This window comes from Budorcas taxicolor, chromosome 1, assembly GCF_023091745.1.
Source record: "Budorcas taxicolor isolate Tak-1 chromosome 1, Takin1.1, whole genome shotgun sequence".
Taxonomy (NCBI): Eukaryota; Metazoa; Chordata; class Mammalia; order Artiodactyla; family Bovidae; genus Budorcas; species Budorcas taxicolor.
The window spans coordinates 117,682,093-117,698,486 of NC_068910.1; the positions used below are offsets into that span (position 1 = coordinate 117,682,093).

Consider the following 16,394-nt stretch of genomic DNA (forward strand, 5'->3'; position numbering starts at 1 on the left):
TGAAATAAATATTATTAATGATTACTTGGCTTCTATGTAAAAACCCTTGACTTGAAAAAATCATTCTCCTGATAAAGATTAATAAGATTGATCATTTTAAGAAGACATTTCCCTTCGATTCAATGACTAAAGTTGAGAAACTGAACATACAAATGGACACCAGGTAGCTAGACCATTACTCAGAGTAGAATTCTGACCCACAATCTGTGGCCACTACTTCAGGAAGCCAAGCCACGACCTGTGTAGCAAGTGACCAAAATGGTCAGCACTTAATAACTGTCGGCTTCTCCAACTTTTAGCCCCTGCTGCCACCCCATTTCTAATGTAGGACCAATCAGACAAAGCCAAATATCCACCCCTAACCGATCACGAGAGGCCCTGTTTCTAGTGAGCCTGCCTCTAAATTTCCAGTCACATCTGAACATTTGAAGCCTTTCCTTTTTTCTATTATAATTCTTTTAAGTATTCCTGCATGCCTTAAATTCTCTGCCAAATGCAAGTGGTGGTGGCTGATTCCTTGCTATAGCAAGCTCTGAATAAACAGACTTGCTCTCATTTCGGTGGGCTCTGTTTATTTTCATGAAGTCAAATAAAGGCTTGCTTTTCTATAGTAAAAAGAAAACTAAAAAAGAATAACTTTCCTTAAGAAATGGCATTAAGTATTTCTTTAGCAATCAAAATTAATCAAAAATACACAAAGTGAAATCTATATGAATATGCACTCACATTTTCTATTTTCCCAGAAATAGAGGACATGTAGAATTCTTTGGCATCTCAGCTTCAATCATTTTATTATTTAACCCAACAACTGTCAACTGATTCACTATGGCAAAAACCATCACAATACTGTAATTATCCACCAATTAAAATAAATAAAAATTTTTAAAAGTTTAAAAATTATTATCATAAAAATTAAAATATTTTGATCAAGTAGGAAATATTATCCTTCAATAATCATCATAAAGTAACCTGGAGAAGAGCCCCTCACACAGTTAAAAACAGATAACAGCAGTTACAACCCATAGGCTTTTCTGACTGTACATTCTTGCACCAATAAGCAATTATGTAAGATTTCTAATTTCATTTTCTATTTAATCATCATTGGCTTTCTCGTCTCCAAGTTTTCTCTTTCAACTGGATTTTCTTATGCAACAACCACTTGTTCTCTAAAATGACTCACTAGCCAATCCACTTCCAGCTACTGGATTGTGTTCTCAGATCTTATGGTCCTTAGGCTTGCCCATATCCTAACCACTAGCTCTTGTGTGACACTGCCCTGTCATTTCTCCACCCAGATCTTAGACCCCCTGGTTTGATCCCAACCTGCTAAACTTGGCCAAGACATCTCGCTACCTGTGCTTAGCTGGAGAATGACGGTAACCGTCTAGCACTACAGACAGTCATCTAAAGTTATGCTTTATAATTTTTAAGAATATGTGGAAATACTCATGATGAAATGTTAGGTGAAAAAAAGAGGTATCATTTCAACACTATACACAAAAGCACACAGCAACATATATTAAGTGATTCTTCTGGCACCATTCTAAGTGCTTTAGATATGTTAATTCATTTAATACTTTTAATAACTTAAGGTAGGCTTTATAATGAATTCCATTTTACAGACCAGGAAACTGAGGCATAGAGTGGTTAAGTAACCTACCCACAGGGTCCAACCACTAATAAGTGTTAGAGTCAAGACTATTATTCAAGCATCCTGGATTCAGAATTTGTGCTTTTAAACCAGTGTGCTATATAGTCATTAACTGAATAGGTCAGAACCCAGGCTGGAGGCTCAAATATCGTGTCTGTCACCTACTAGGCAGAGGCAAATAACTTCTCCCTGTTTCAGTTTCCTCATTTGTATTAAAAGGTACCTGCATATCACAGGGCAGTGGAAGGGATTAAATGAGTTAATGTATGTGAAGTGCTAAGAACAGCACGTGGCACAAAGCAAACACTGAACAAATATCATTTACTACTATTATTTTCATCATATTATACATACCTTTACTAGGGAAAAAACTAGAAATATTACAAAAATAATATGTATATGAATCCAACTATACCCTATTAAAAAATATAAGGCTGACAGTAATCAATATTCCTTAAATGTTGGAAGCATTAGTGCAGAAATTTTGTAAACTCCTCCTGAACACTGATAAAGACACAAAGAGGGCTATGATAGAACACAGTAATATTACAAAACAATGCTGTAACATAAAATAATCAATATTCATTAGGCAATAACTATCAGTCAGATACTGTTCTCGGTGCTTTACAACAACTCCACAAGGTGAGTAATATAATTAGTCCCTTTTTAGAGAAAAGGAAAAGAGGAACAGAGAGGTACAGTAGCTTGCCCTGGATCACACAGCTAGTTAAGTGGTAGAAATATGAATTTCAGGTGCCCACGGAAGGTGTGTGAGATAGGCTCCATCTTCCCTGGGTCTTTATAACTACCACAGTTCTATTAAGTTTCTGAAACTTTGTTCAATAAAACAGGATTTGATGGTGGGACTAAATGTGTTCTCCCTAGCTTCTAATTCACAGTACACTGCTTGCCTCCTTTCCCCTTGAAATATTATTTCTGTGTTACTTATATAATTAAAAACAAAATTTTATTTTAAAAAGACTCAGAGATTAGGATAATTCTTGAGCAGTTACAGATTTAAATCTAGTCTGAGTATAATCACAGATGTTTGCTCTTAAAGTTTTACATTCCATCCAAGTAGGTGTGTAACAGTTGTGGGCACTTACTATTGGATCTAATAAAGAACAATGGTGGCTTAGTGGCTAAGTCATGTCCAACTCTTGTGACCCCATGGACTGTAGCCTGCCAGGCTCCTCTGTCCATGGGATACTCCAGACAAGAATACTGGAATGGGTTGCCATTTCCTTTTCCAGGGAATCTTCCTGACCCAGGAACTGAACCTGGGTCTCCTGCATTGCAGGCAGATTCTTTTTTGACTGAGCTACCAGAGAAGCCCAATAAAGAACAACAACAACAACAAAAAACACAGCAGAAAGGAAAGATTAGAGAAATAAAGAGGAAAAAAAGAACAAGATGTAGAGTTGCAAACTAATAGCTGTAGATAATTTTATTAGGTGGCACCAACATCTACTCTAGCTTAAGTGTCCTCAGACTGTCCTTCTAAGGAACTGACACCCTAGCCTTACACACTTGGCCCTAAATGAAGCATTAACTAGGGCTGAGCGACCCAGGATTTGGCTGAATTTATTGACACTCTTGGCAGAACTTCTGACTGTGTCTTCAGACATATTATTCCAAGTTGAGGTAGATCTGAGACGGATATACAGCTACTCTAGAAGTAATCACCAGGAGCATTCTCTGTATCTAGCTCTAGAAAGGGAAACAGCTCACACAGTCCATTCAAGCCAGCATATGACAAAATCTTTTATCTTCAGTTGTGGAATGTATTATTTGTAGTTTTGGCAACATATTTATTTTCCCAATTGTAATTTGTTTAAGCTAATATTAAAATTTATTTGCTTTCTTTGGGAACTGGCAATAGTAACAAGTAGTGCCAGAAACAAGGATAAGCTAGCCTTGCAATAAAATCCTGATTACAAGATGACGCATATACAAAATAAAATATTGGTGTATGACAGGATCTCATCAAGCATACAGACTATAATATGCAAAAAGAACAGAAAAGAAGATTTACTGTTTTTGCAGTTGGGAAGCATACAAGGAATAAACTGAACTTGTAAGAAAAAAAAGCAAAACAAATGCTTGATCTGGTGCCAAATAAATATGCAACTTTTTTTACTTATACCACCAGGTCATTTAAAAGAAATTTATAATGGTTTTAAATAATGGAAACTCTGCATTACTTATCTCCTACATCTCTATGCTACTTAAAACTTAATCTAACAGTGATCAGTAAAACACATTGATCTGAAAGTAATTAATTTTTCACCACCTCCTCAAACATGAAGTTGAAATCTTTAAGAGGTCCTAAACAGCCTGCAGATGAGTGAAAGGTTATTGTTTTGTCCAAAAGTAAAGGGGAGGTTTTGGTTAGCCAGGAGCTGAGGAAGAAGGGGATCTACCATGATGCTGGAGTCAACCTCTCCTGATGAAGGAGGATAATGAGTCCGTGAGAAACCACATATATTACCAGATTTCTTTACTTCTGAAACATGAAAAACATTTCTCTATTCATTAGCACCTTATTTTCTCAAATCAATGTATAATTTTATTTTTCTTAAGTGAGCTGAATAAAGAATTGACCTTAAAGCTGCAATTCCCATTTGCTACAGCTGAAATACTTAGGGGAAAAAAAGGGTTTATGAACTAACTAGTGGACACAAAGACCAAATTATCTAGAGAAGAATTCAGAAAAAGCAATCAAACATGATTTTACATCACTATCTTTTACCACAAAAATCTAAACTCAAAATGATATTCACATATTCTAAAAAATACCAACCCCCCTAAAAACTTTTTCGAGTACTGCCTGTAACACAGGGATTGTATAGCTAATTTGACACAGTATATCCTCGTAAGGTCAAGGCTGGTAATGAATGGCGTGAGACTCAGTTCAACCCTGAACTAGTTAATTCTTTCCCGATTTTGTAAGAATCCAGGATTTTGATTACTGCTATACTGGTTTATAAAACCGTACAGGTTAGCAGTTACATTTATATTCTCTCATTTTTTATTCAATGACTTCTATTATATAGTGATCAAGACCATTCGTGTGGTCCTATTATTATCCTATCAAACATCCTATTGTGAGATGTTTCGTTTCAAGAGTTTACTTACCTTGAAAGTAAACAAATTAAACTTGCTTCCTTATGGAACTAAAATGTGCTTGAGAGCTCCCAACTACACAGTTATTTTAACACGTTCTAACTACAGTCACAATAGTAGTGATCTTTAATTTTATGAAGAGAATTTGTTCTGACAAAACTATAAAAATGAGAAATTACATTTTAAGAAAAAATTACATTTTTGCAATTTATGACTTTCAGCAGAGATCAAATCAGGAAAGAAATTCTTATTAATATATATTTATATATGAGATATATAAACAGGAATTTACCCCCAATGTATTCAAATAATAACTGTCCTCCATAATGACTGGGTAAACATATGGTAAAGAGAGTGCAGGATTTGCCTATCTATTCTACAGAAAGCTTGTTCCACAGCTGTTCACAGTCTCGGAAGACCTCTGAGGTCCTTATTTTAAGACTGTCCTAGGAATGGACTGGCCCTAGGCCAAGTCTTACCTTCTCCAGGATTCAACTCTACAAGCCCAAATCCAGACAATCTAGTATGAATTAGCTTCCCAGAAAATGAGAACAGCAGTCTTTGCAAGGCTTCTACTTTGGAGATAAACACACAACCACATTTGCAGAATGACAAGTTTCCCCGGAACCTTGTTCCATAATTCTGGAGCCTGTCTCAGGTTCCAAAGATGAAAATCCTTTTGTTCTTTTTTATTTTTTTTAACCTAGATGTCTCTCTAGCTCTTTTAGAGATTACTATATAGTATTGTCCAGTATATAGTATTGTCTAAAGAATAGGATTGTCTAGTCACTTATTAGCTTATTCTGAAGTTTTTACTCATAAATTGTAGGTAAAAAAGCAGAAACTTTATTAAATGGGCTGGTTCATTTGGCCTAATCTCCAAATATTTTTTGCATATGATTTCTTGATGATTTTGTTAATATTTAACTTTTAGTCACATGTACTGAATAGATTATGTAAGATAACTTCCAGGATGTCTTGTTTTGCCATCCAGCAGAGATCTAAAACCACTTTTAACTCTACTCAATATACAGTCATAGAATTCCAATTTCATTCACTATTCACCTAGACAAAATATGACTGCCAAGAAAATATATCAAAATATATCAAGAAAATACACCTTACTCCCAGGGGAATGTGATATATTCCAAATCAGTTTAAAGATATATTCCTTGATTTGTGGACCATATAATGTTATATATTCATTCAACAACAGTTTACTAAATCTCTACTAAAATAAAACACTGGAAACTGAATCCCTTCTGAAATCATTTGTATAAGCGGGAGTACCCTTGATCCGAAATGGCCATATAAAAATCTATCTGACCAAAATGTGTTCTCTCTTCTATACCTTATTGTCAGTCCTGATCGTGACTTTCAGTTGTGGTAGTACACGTTCTACTTCCAGACTCCATTCCGCAGCATCTGTTGTAGATTCCAAAATATCTTCTTGTTTGGCAGACTCGTTCATATCCTAAGAAAGGAAAGATATCACAGGATTGAGAGTTTATAAAAAGAAATGGTAAAATTTTGAGGCATTTTAGCAGCACTGCACAATTTATATCAAGCACGGTAGTGTTAAAATTATAGCAGCAGCAGAAATTCTTTTCTGTCCTCCTATCCATGTTGAAAGAAGATAATGCACCAAGCTGGTAGAATAGCAAAATAAGTATTTAGAATTATAAAGAAGCAAATTTGTGATGTAACTATCGTTTTTTTATAAAGAATAAGGCTTCTGAGATATCAGAGTGAACTCAATAGGAATACTGTCAAATGGACAAGCCATTTAGGCATGTTAATAACAGCTAAGAAGATACAAACACTCACATGTTTGGTAAGAAAACACTGTCTTAGATTGAACTCACTGTACTGAAATACAAACCCCAAATCTGAGAAACAAAAAAGATAAAATTCCAGAAGCAAAGGGCACTTCATTTACAAATTTTGTATTTATAAGGTGATATTTTGGTTAGGTTAAACCATAATAAAGCTTAAAAATGTGATTTAATGCAGACCTATTTGAACTCAAATAGGGTTAACTTTCTGCATTTGATTTCTGCTGTTGAGCAATAAGATCAATTCATGCCTGTTTTCAAATCAGAAAAGGAAAACTCCCCCCCCCCCATTTTCCTAGCCCTATACACTTCAGCATTAAGTATGTATGGATCTGAAAACATACAGAACATAAAAATTAATGATTTAAATATAAAGCTTATAGTCAAAGCTATCGCTTTTCCAGTAATCATGTACAGATGTGAGAGTTGGACCATAACGAAGGCTGAGCGCTGAAGAATTGATGCTTTCAAATTGTGGTGTTGGAGAAGACTCTTGAGAGTCCCCTGGACAGCAAGGAGATCAAATCAGTCAATGCAAAAGGAAACTAGTTCTGAATATTCATTGGAAGAACTGAAGTTGATGCTCCAACACTTTGGCCACCTGATATGTAGAGCCAACTCATTGGAAAACACCCTGATGCTGGGAAAGACTGAGGGCAGGAGGAGAAGGGGGGACAGAGGATGAGATAGTTGGGTGGCATCACTGACTCAACGGACATGAGTTAGAGCAAACTCCGGGAGATGGTGAACGATGGGGAAGCCTGGCATGCTGCAATTCATGGGGTCAGAAAAAATCGGACATGATTGAGCGACTGAACAACAACAACAAAACATAAAGCTTAATATGTTAATTCTGGTAGTATTTTTCCTTTTATGCTCCCTTGAAAAAGTATTTTTAAAGTAAGGAAAAATACTAATGTAGAAAAAAAGAAACTTGAGGGACATAAACAGCCAAATACAATGTATAGACCTTCTATGGATTCTAATTTAAATAATCTGTAAAAGGATGTTTTTGAGACAATCAGGGAAACTGGAATGTGGAAGAGTATTAGATGATATTAAGGAATTATTATTAATTTTATAGGTATGAAAATAGCATGGTGGATATGTTTTAAAAAAGACTTATAAATTAGAGATAAGTGCTGAAATATTTGGAGAGGGCAATGGCACCCCACTCCAGTACTCTTGCCTGGAAAATCCCACGGACGAAGGAGCCTGGTGGGCTGCAGTCCATGAGGTTGCTAAGAGTCGGACACAACTGAGCGACTTCACTTTCACTTTCTGCTTTCATGCATTGGGGAAAGAAATGGCAACCCACTCCAGTGTTGTTGCCTGGACAATCCCAGGGACGGGGGAGCCTGGTGGGCTGCCATCTATGGGGTCGCACAGAGTCAGACACGACTGAAGCGACTTAGCAGCAGCAGCAGCAGCAGCTGAAACATTTACAAGTGAACTGATATAATATCTGAAATTTACTTTAAAACACTATGGGGCAAAGAAAAAAAGAGGCAGAGGCTTCAAAGGAAACACAATCAACCAAATGTTAACTGTTAAACTGGCTACTACTGCCTAAGGGTTCATTATCTCATTCTAATTGTGTATATGTTTGATATTTCCCAAAATACAACATTTAAAATAAAAGACTATATAAACAACCTCATGGTGAAATTACACTCAATGTGAATTTATGTCACTAAAAGATATTTTTATCCAGTCTAACACCAAGTATAAGAATAACCTTATATCGGGATTTGATTTTATGGGGAGCTTGAGGTCTTTAGGGGCTTTGAACTCATTCCTGACTGAGTCTCTAGGGCACTGCTAACACGAGAAAGCCTCTCTTCCTCTCCTACCTCCCAGTTCATATCAGCAAGTTCGAAATAGGCTCAGAGCCTTAAAAGGAGCATATACTGCTTTTTGTTCAGAAATTCTGGGGGCTATACAGTTCTAACCATGCAGTTAGAGGATGGGTAACTAATATATGCTTTTTCATTTCACAATATGTGGTCTGAATTTATTCAGTTACATTCTATTTTTAAAAAACCCAGAAGTATGAAAAAATACAAGGATTACATTAAGAAAAGTAAAATGTAGAAACTCTTAAGTGCAAAATGTTCAAGATCCTATTTGAAACATTAAAGTGCTCATATTGCGCACCTAACATAATGCTATATATCTGTATAAACTGAACCCAAGGTAGCACATAGCATCAAAACTGGCAAGTGGTGGCGTATTCACCAGACATGTGTGAAGTTATATAAGGATGTATGTGATGGCATGAGAAGAGATACTGGATCTCCCAGGGGAAATGTAAAGCCACGGGGAATGTTCTCAGTCATGTAGCTCCACACAGATACTCACTGACATTCATATACTTGCACACTCACTGGCACATCCCAGTTCCCCTCCCTGGCTCTAGGAAGCCCAATTCTGATGAACTCATTGTCTATAACAACCAGGGTGAGGTCTTATGAGGATGAGGGTGAGGGTGGGAGGGTGGATGCACTGCCAGTGGGATTTGAGCCCTGACATCTGGGGCATGTGTATGGTACATACACAGGCTTGCTCCTGCCAGGATTACGAGCCCCCCACATCCCAACCCTGCAGAGCCAGGCTGAGTGAAAAAGGGACATGTCCTCTGAAGCAGCAGTTTTTCTATGATTCTTAATAGAACATAGATGGTCTAATCACTGATTTAAAAATCAGTTGCTTTACAGACCCACTGTCTGAGTGAACTGAAATTGGTATTCTTGATGAAATACCCGAGCCATTGCTACCCAAGACCATCCTCTCATCCCCATGCCCCCCTTCCTCCTCTCCTTCCAGGAGGGTGGAGCCCAGAATCACCAAAGCCATCCACATTCCCACTTTCTTCAGGCCTGAACAGGATTATTCAAGTCATGCATAACATACTTAAAATTTTTACTCAAGGAAGGGCACATTTTTCTGATTTTCACAATGGCGAATGGGTTAGCATTGGCCCTGTCTGAATCAAGACTCAGAATCCAAGAGTTAACAGAATATATGGAGACCACACACTACATCAAGATACTCCAGTGCATGAGCCACTATTTATTTTTATACTGGGCCCTTTAGTAAGCTGCATTTACCCTTCTTAGCTCATTATTTGGTTCTGGTAAGCAATGATTTGCTAATTCCTACTCCCAATGTCCTGAAATGATTTAATGTAGTAGCTTGAAAGTTTTCACTTAGTACTGGGCTATAGTTAATATACTGGGGGAAATAACCTAGGTTACTAAATGAAGAAAAGGCAAAAAAAAAAAAAGCACATTAGATTTGGTAGAGCAGCATTAATGTATTAAAACTATACAGTCTCTTTCTATTTCCATCTTTGCACATACGTTTCATAACTTTGTTCCTCACTCAAAATTTCCTAATGCCTAATAAGTGGATACATTCACTGAGCAAGCCCTATATATGAAGTATAAATCATTTTAACCACGCCTTGGTGATAATACTTGGAGAAAATCTTTCCTTTCTAATTGTTTCTCTGATAACAAATGGGTGTTTTATGTGAAGCTATTAGTAAAGAGAAATAAACTGCTGTTTCCACTTAATCAAAATTTTATATCATCATGACGAAGTCCCTCTCTGAAACAACATTAACTAAGATAAAGGATGCCTCTTGGGAAATTGCATTTCCTAGTTAATGTTGCTGAAGAAACAATTAGAAGCTCAATAATACACAGACTATCCTGAAGTCTCATTTATAATTAATTAACTTACCAATAAGCTATCTGTTAAGCTTCTATAACATGCAAGGTAAGAATCCAGACACTGTGCTTAGTATGGGATGACAAAAGGATTTAATTCCTGCCTGTAAAGAGTTTATAGCCTATTAGAAAGCATCTGAGGCTAGTTAATGCAGGTAATAATTGGTCCTAAGAAAGAGAAACTGATGAGAACTGACCCTAAGACTGCCAAAGGCTAAGCCATCCCATAATGTAACCTTGATGCATATTACCCAAGGTCAGTTCAAGGATCAAACATGCAATGGTACTAGCCTGCTCAGAATCCTATTCCAGAAAGTAGTCTCCCCTTTTCCCAGGAAATATGAATGGGATAGTTTAGCATCTGAAGAAATGCTATGTTCTCTGTGTGTGCATTTATGTACACACACATACACACATAAATATACACAATGAGATGTGGTTTTGGTCTTATGATGATAGAGAGGTAATAAGGAAGGGCCCTGCATATCAGAAAGGGAGATCACATGAGGGTAAATAAAGCCGTTGGATGGGCAGACCCAAGAGTGAAGCTCAAGGCTCAGGCACCCATGAGAACACATTTCTGATAACGGATACCTCAGGTCAGACACCACAGAGAGATCATAAATTCAGACTGGAGCCTGCTGGGAGGACCTAGATCATGAAGGCCTGGGCAGAAACTGGACTCACCGACTTCCAGGTGAAAATGGGAGATGAAGGGAGATTTAGAAGATCCCAACACATAACTAGTAGTGAAACAAGAGCAAGGGGAGGTGCTTAAGCCTGCAACTACCAAGCCCAAATCCCCCTGCCTCTGAGGAAGATCAAACACCACTGTCAGAATGGATTTCAGATACGGGGAATGCTGACACTTACTGGCTATAACTTAATCTTTTTGACGTCTTTTATTGTACTATGCTGTAATACAACGATGCCTTAAAAGTGGAGAAATCTGGATATGACTGATCCCACACTAAATGATCCCAGATAACTGTAAGTTTTGCTTTCTAATGTCTGCTTTTAAATCGTTCCTAGAGCTGTGTTTATTATTATGATGCCAGTGATCACCTGTGGCTGTCTTCCCCTGCTTGTCTGTAGCACCTCTTCCTTCTCCTAAGCTGCTGTGGATTTAGAAACCTAATAACCAACCTTGTTAGAATTTCGGCAAAGTTGGACTTCCCAGGTGGTGCAGTGGTAAAGAATCCACCTGCCAATGCAGGAGACTCAAGAGACAAGGGTTTGACCCCTGGGTCAGGAAGATCCCCTGGAGAAGGAAATGACAACCCACTCTAGTATTCTTGCCTGGGAAATCCCATGGACAGAAGAGCCTGGCAGGCTACAGTCCATGGGGTTACAGAGTTGGACACGACTGAGCAACTGAGCACAAGAATACAAGAGAAAAAAGTGAGCATTCAGGGATGGAGGGCAGTGAGGTTAGGACTCTTCACAGAAAAATTTTAGATGAAAGTGTTTATTCACTTGGTTGTTCAGCGGTCTTTTTTGAATTCTGCCTCATTTGCCGCATTTCCAAGATAGGCTAGAGGGCCAGAAGGCTAATAGATATATACAGTATTACTACGAATTAAACAGGGTTTCTCCTAAGGGTACGGGTATCTAGTGCTCTTCTTTCCCATCTATCAATAAAGCTAGAGAAACGGGTAAATAAGTTATTGATATTTCAATCAGAGTATTCCCTCAAAATCTAATGATTTTAACAAATTATATTTAGGGCAGAGATAAAACCATTCATGTCGCTACAAGTCAATTCTTCTTCATGATTAAAGCAGCACAAAATGTGAATCTAATTCATTATTTTCTTTCCAAATTAGGTTTTACATGATTTAACACTATATTACTGTGAAGAAGAATGTTTAATACCATGCAAAAAGTATCTTCAAATTTGCTCTGAATAACCAAATTAAACCCTGGCTAATCTATCGAAAGAAATAGATAGATGGTAGCCTCTGTCTTGAAATATATGAAGTTCACAAAAGTTTTAAGTTCAATTTTAAGACTATCAAAAGAAATTTTATTGAGTTATAATGTGAACCAAGACTTGAACAAATTTTGTTACCATATACCAAAAAAGGTAAAAAGAAAGCTCCCCAAATTAACACAAAATAAATTTAATTTTCTAATAAAAGACCTGATATTGTTTTTGAATAAGAATTTAACCTCCAATATTATTTCTATTTAACACATCAAACGACCTTTGCTACTTTAACTACTTTAGCTACTACATTGGTACACTAAGTGCTAAGATAAAATCATTTCCATAGACTATTTAATTTTCTCAAACTAAAACCAAAGAAAGTAACACAGGAAGTGCATCTGGAGGAAATAATGTAGACATTATACTTGGTGTTGCAGAGTATGTAAAATAAGTCTAACTTTTTATGGCATAAATATCTGTAAGGCTTCTTTTCTTTGAGATGGCAACAACATGGATATATCAATGCCCCAATACTAGGTGTTGCAGAGTATGCAAAATAAGTCTAACTTTTTATGGCAGGAATTTCTATAAGGTTTCTTTTGAGACTGCAACCACATGGATATACCAGCACTCAAATACATTTGAAGAGCTCAATTCATACCTACTGAGAGGAATATTAACATCCAATTAATTTTCAAGATTAAATATTCCCCAGGACTCAGGGAACCAAGTTGCCTTAAGAATCACTACAGTATGATGTAAATGTTAAGACAATGAGTCAGGCATTCCATCTCTGGTCAAATTCCACCTTTATCACTTAACTAGTTGCTAGTCATTAAATCTCAGGGTCCCCATCTGTAAAATGGAAGTAATAATTGTACCCTCTCCACACTGAAAGTTTTGTTACAGGGATTAAATTAAATGATGTGTTGGAAAGGCTTTCATAATATTTGATACATAATAAGCCCCCAACATATGTTAGTAGTTATAATTACTATTACCATTATTATATGCCAAGCATGGTATTAGATGCTTTTACACACAGGTTAAATGCCCAGTAATAAGAGCATGAATCAAAGGAGGCTTATTCCCATTTTTTCGAATAAGAAAAATGAGGTAGAGAGTAGTTATGCAATTTTCCCAATGTCACATCATCAGTAAGTGGCAGGGCCCAGGCAAGGCCACCCTAGAGCACAAGCTCTGAAGCACCTTACTAAACGGCTATCAATCCTTTGTCATATAAGTTACAGCTCTATTTGTCCAGTTTCTTACTTGTCTTTTAACTGTATGGTATTCCCCATCCCTCCATATATAAGGATTTAATTTATCAGAGGATTTATCAGTACTCTTCCTTTACGGTTTTTAGTTTTCTCCCCATGCTTTATCATGCCTATTTCAACCCATGAGTATTACACTTCCCACTCATATCCTTGGGCCTCATCAGTTTTTAATTTGTTGATCCAGATGAGGTTTATTTGGGTGTAAGATATGAGGGAGGAATCCATCTTTTTTCTCCAAATGAACAGCCTGTTATCTCATCACCATTTAATTGAATCTCTGATTGATTTGCATTTCTTCATATACTAATATAACCATATATGTGGATTATTTTTTTAACTCTGTACTACTTCAGTTATCTATTTTCGCATCAGTATAATTTTTTTCAGACTTGTAAAAAATTACACAAATAGCATTAAAAATTCACATATACCCTTCATCCAGGTTCACTAAATGTTAGCGTCTCACTTGACCTCAGGACAATTATGTGTAAAGGGATACAATGTTTATATCTAGGTGCTGAGATTTGAAGGAATTTTTAATTTTTCCTTTGTATTCTTTTGGGCTTTCATTTAAAATAAACAAGGAATATATTTTACCTTTAAAAAGAATAAAGTTTTTTCAATAAAAACAAGTAAAAATGTAAGTTTGATTAATTTCCAAACACTAGCTGGTACAGGGGTGGTAAATGCTTTAGAAGTCTGAGTAATAGAGAGAAGTGCATTTTAATGGGAATGGTGAAACTGAAGTTTAGCTTTACAAGGAAGTTTGGGATGTAAACAGGCAGAAGAGGCAAGTCAAGCGTTTACATAGGCAGGAAAGCATCATAAGCCAAATATGAAATACGGAATGAACATAGCTTGTGAAGATCATATGAGACGAGAGACTAGGAGATTAAAAAGCTAAATATTGGGAAGCAAAAGAAAATTGAATATATCGTGAAGACCTCAGAGGCCAGGCTGAGGAATGTGAATTTTGTCCTCTAACCCAGAGGACAAAGAAAAGTTACAAACAAGGTAAAATAATTTAACCTAACAAATCTTTATTTAGTACCTACTAAATACCAGGTACTGTTCTACTCCAGGGATAGTGAATAAAATGATAAAAATCCTCATAAAAGAATATTTTAGTTTTGTTTTATGAAAATTTATAGGTTGTGGATTTGTGAATCATAGGATTAAATGGAGCTGGGGTGATAAGGAAAGGTATCACTAAGGAGGCAGGATTTGAGCTGAACCTGAAACATTGAAGGGTCAGGTAGAGAGATGACGGGAAGGCATTTTAGGTAAGAGACAAAAGAGGATGAGATGAGAGCAGATATACTCATGAGGTTACCTTGAAACCTCATGAGTCTGCCTGGAAAAGTTATCCCAGAAAAAGAAAATAAAGTTGGCTAGACTGTTGTCAAATTGCTAAGGGTTTTGAAAGCCAGACCAAAAATGTATTGCTTTGTTATCTGTCTAAACTTAGCTGTAGGCAATGAAAAGCCAACAAAAGTTACTGGATTCAGAATGATCTGGCAAAAGCCATGTTTGGGGGAGTAACATCAAAGAGTAAGAGGATATTCTCTAGTGGGCCAGTGGTTAGGACTCCATGCTTTCACTGTCGAGGGCCCAGGTTCAGTCCCTGATCAGGGAACTAGGATCCCACAACATGGGGGAAAAAAAAAAAAAAAAAGATTGAGGAATAAAGGAAAAATATTTCAGCAAAGGGTAGAGTTGGGGAAGGTGAATATGAGAGGGATTTCAAAGGCACCATCTACAGGTCTTAGTAACTAACTACATGTCCTGGATGAAAATGAATCAGTTGTCAGATATTCAAAGCACTAACACTGTGAGGGGTAGATGGGTACAGGTGAGGGTTTTTAAGAATATAGGTTTATAGAAGAGCACACATTCCGGGTAAACATCTAATGTACTGAATTCTATAATAAATTACATGCTATTAGTGTTGATTAAGGAACTAAAACCTATCCATTCATAAAATGACAGCTTTCAAATGATTCCTAGAAAAGATCCTAAAACTACAATCCTTTTCATTAGATTCCCCTTAGTCATCTCTATAGAGGAGATCCTATGCAACAGCAGACTGAGTCCAAAGGGCCTTCAATAATAATCCAGCGACAGATAACAAATTAAAGCCATGCTATCACCAGAGCTTCCTAATTCACATCAAAATGCAATCTTCCTTATAACTTACATGCTACGAAAGCTTCTTACTCAAAAATATTCATGGTGGTCTAGAAATTTGTATTGTGAGACTGGGGCTTTTTTCTATTCTTCTATAACACCTAAGAATGTTTATAACTAATTCCAATCTCTAGGAGAGGTAGAAATTATACAAAATAAGAAACTTATCAAACATATACTCTCTGCCAGCACCATGCTAGGTGTGGTCCCCAAGTTCTATTAATCTTGAAACAACTCTGGGTTGAACTGTGTCCCCACCTAAAGATAAGAAATTGAGTTAGAGAGAGGATAAATCATGGCCATGTGGTCAGGATTTTCCACCTAATGCTGCTTTTCCACTGTAGCACTGGCCTTAAAGGTATGGACTCAGAGTTGGAAGTGACCTTGAAAAGTCCTTGCTTCCCCACAATAAAACCAGGATGAAGATGAGGATCTTTCCTATTTCAAATGTGGATTCAAAAGCAATGCTAAAGATCAAGCAAAACTCTCTTTTAAACCCAGCAAGAACTGCCATTTGAGTCTCCTCTGAGCAGTGAGGGGTGCAGCTTTTTTCTCTAACCTACATTTCCTATTCACCTCCAGATGTGAAACTGCTGGGGTGGTACAGGTTAGTTAACAGAGAAATAAAAGCATTTGCTCAGCCATAACGCA

The 16,394-nt window shown here is 36.8% G+C and overlaps 1 protein-coding gene across 2 annotated transcripts in view; it reads right to left on the reverse strand.

The window, feature by feature from the left end:
• Positions 1-16,394, reverse strand: part of IFT57 (intraflagellar transport 57) — a 69,596-nt gene that overhangs the window by 24,749 nt on the left and 28,453 nt on the right. For both annotated transcript variants that reach the window (XM_052643244.1, XM_052643234.1), the window contains exon 6: positions 6,129-6,251. In XM_052643244.1, the coding sequence (XP_052499204.1) occupies positions 6,129-6,251 (123 nt within the window). The remainder of the gene's footprint in view (positions 1-6,128; positions 6,252-16,394) is intronic.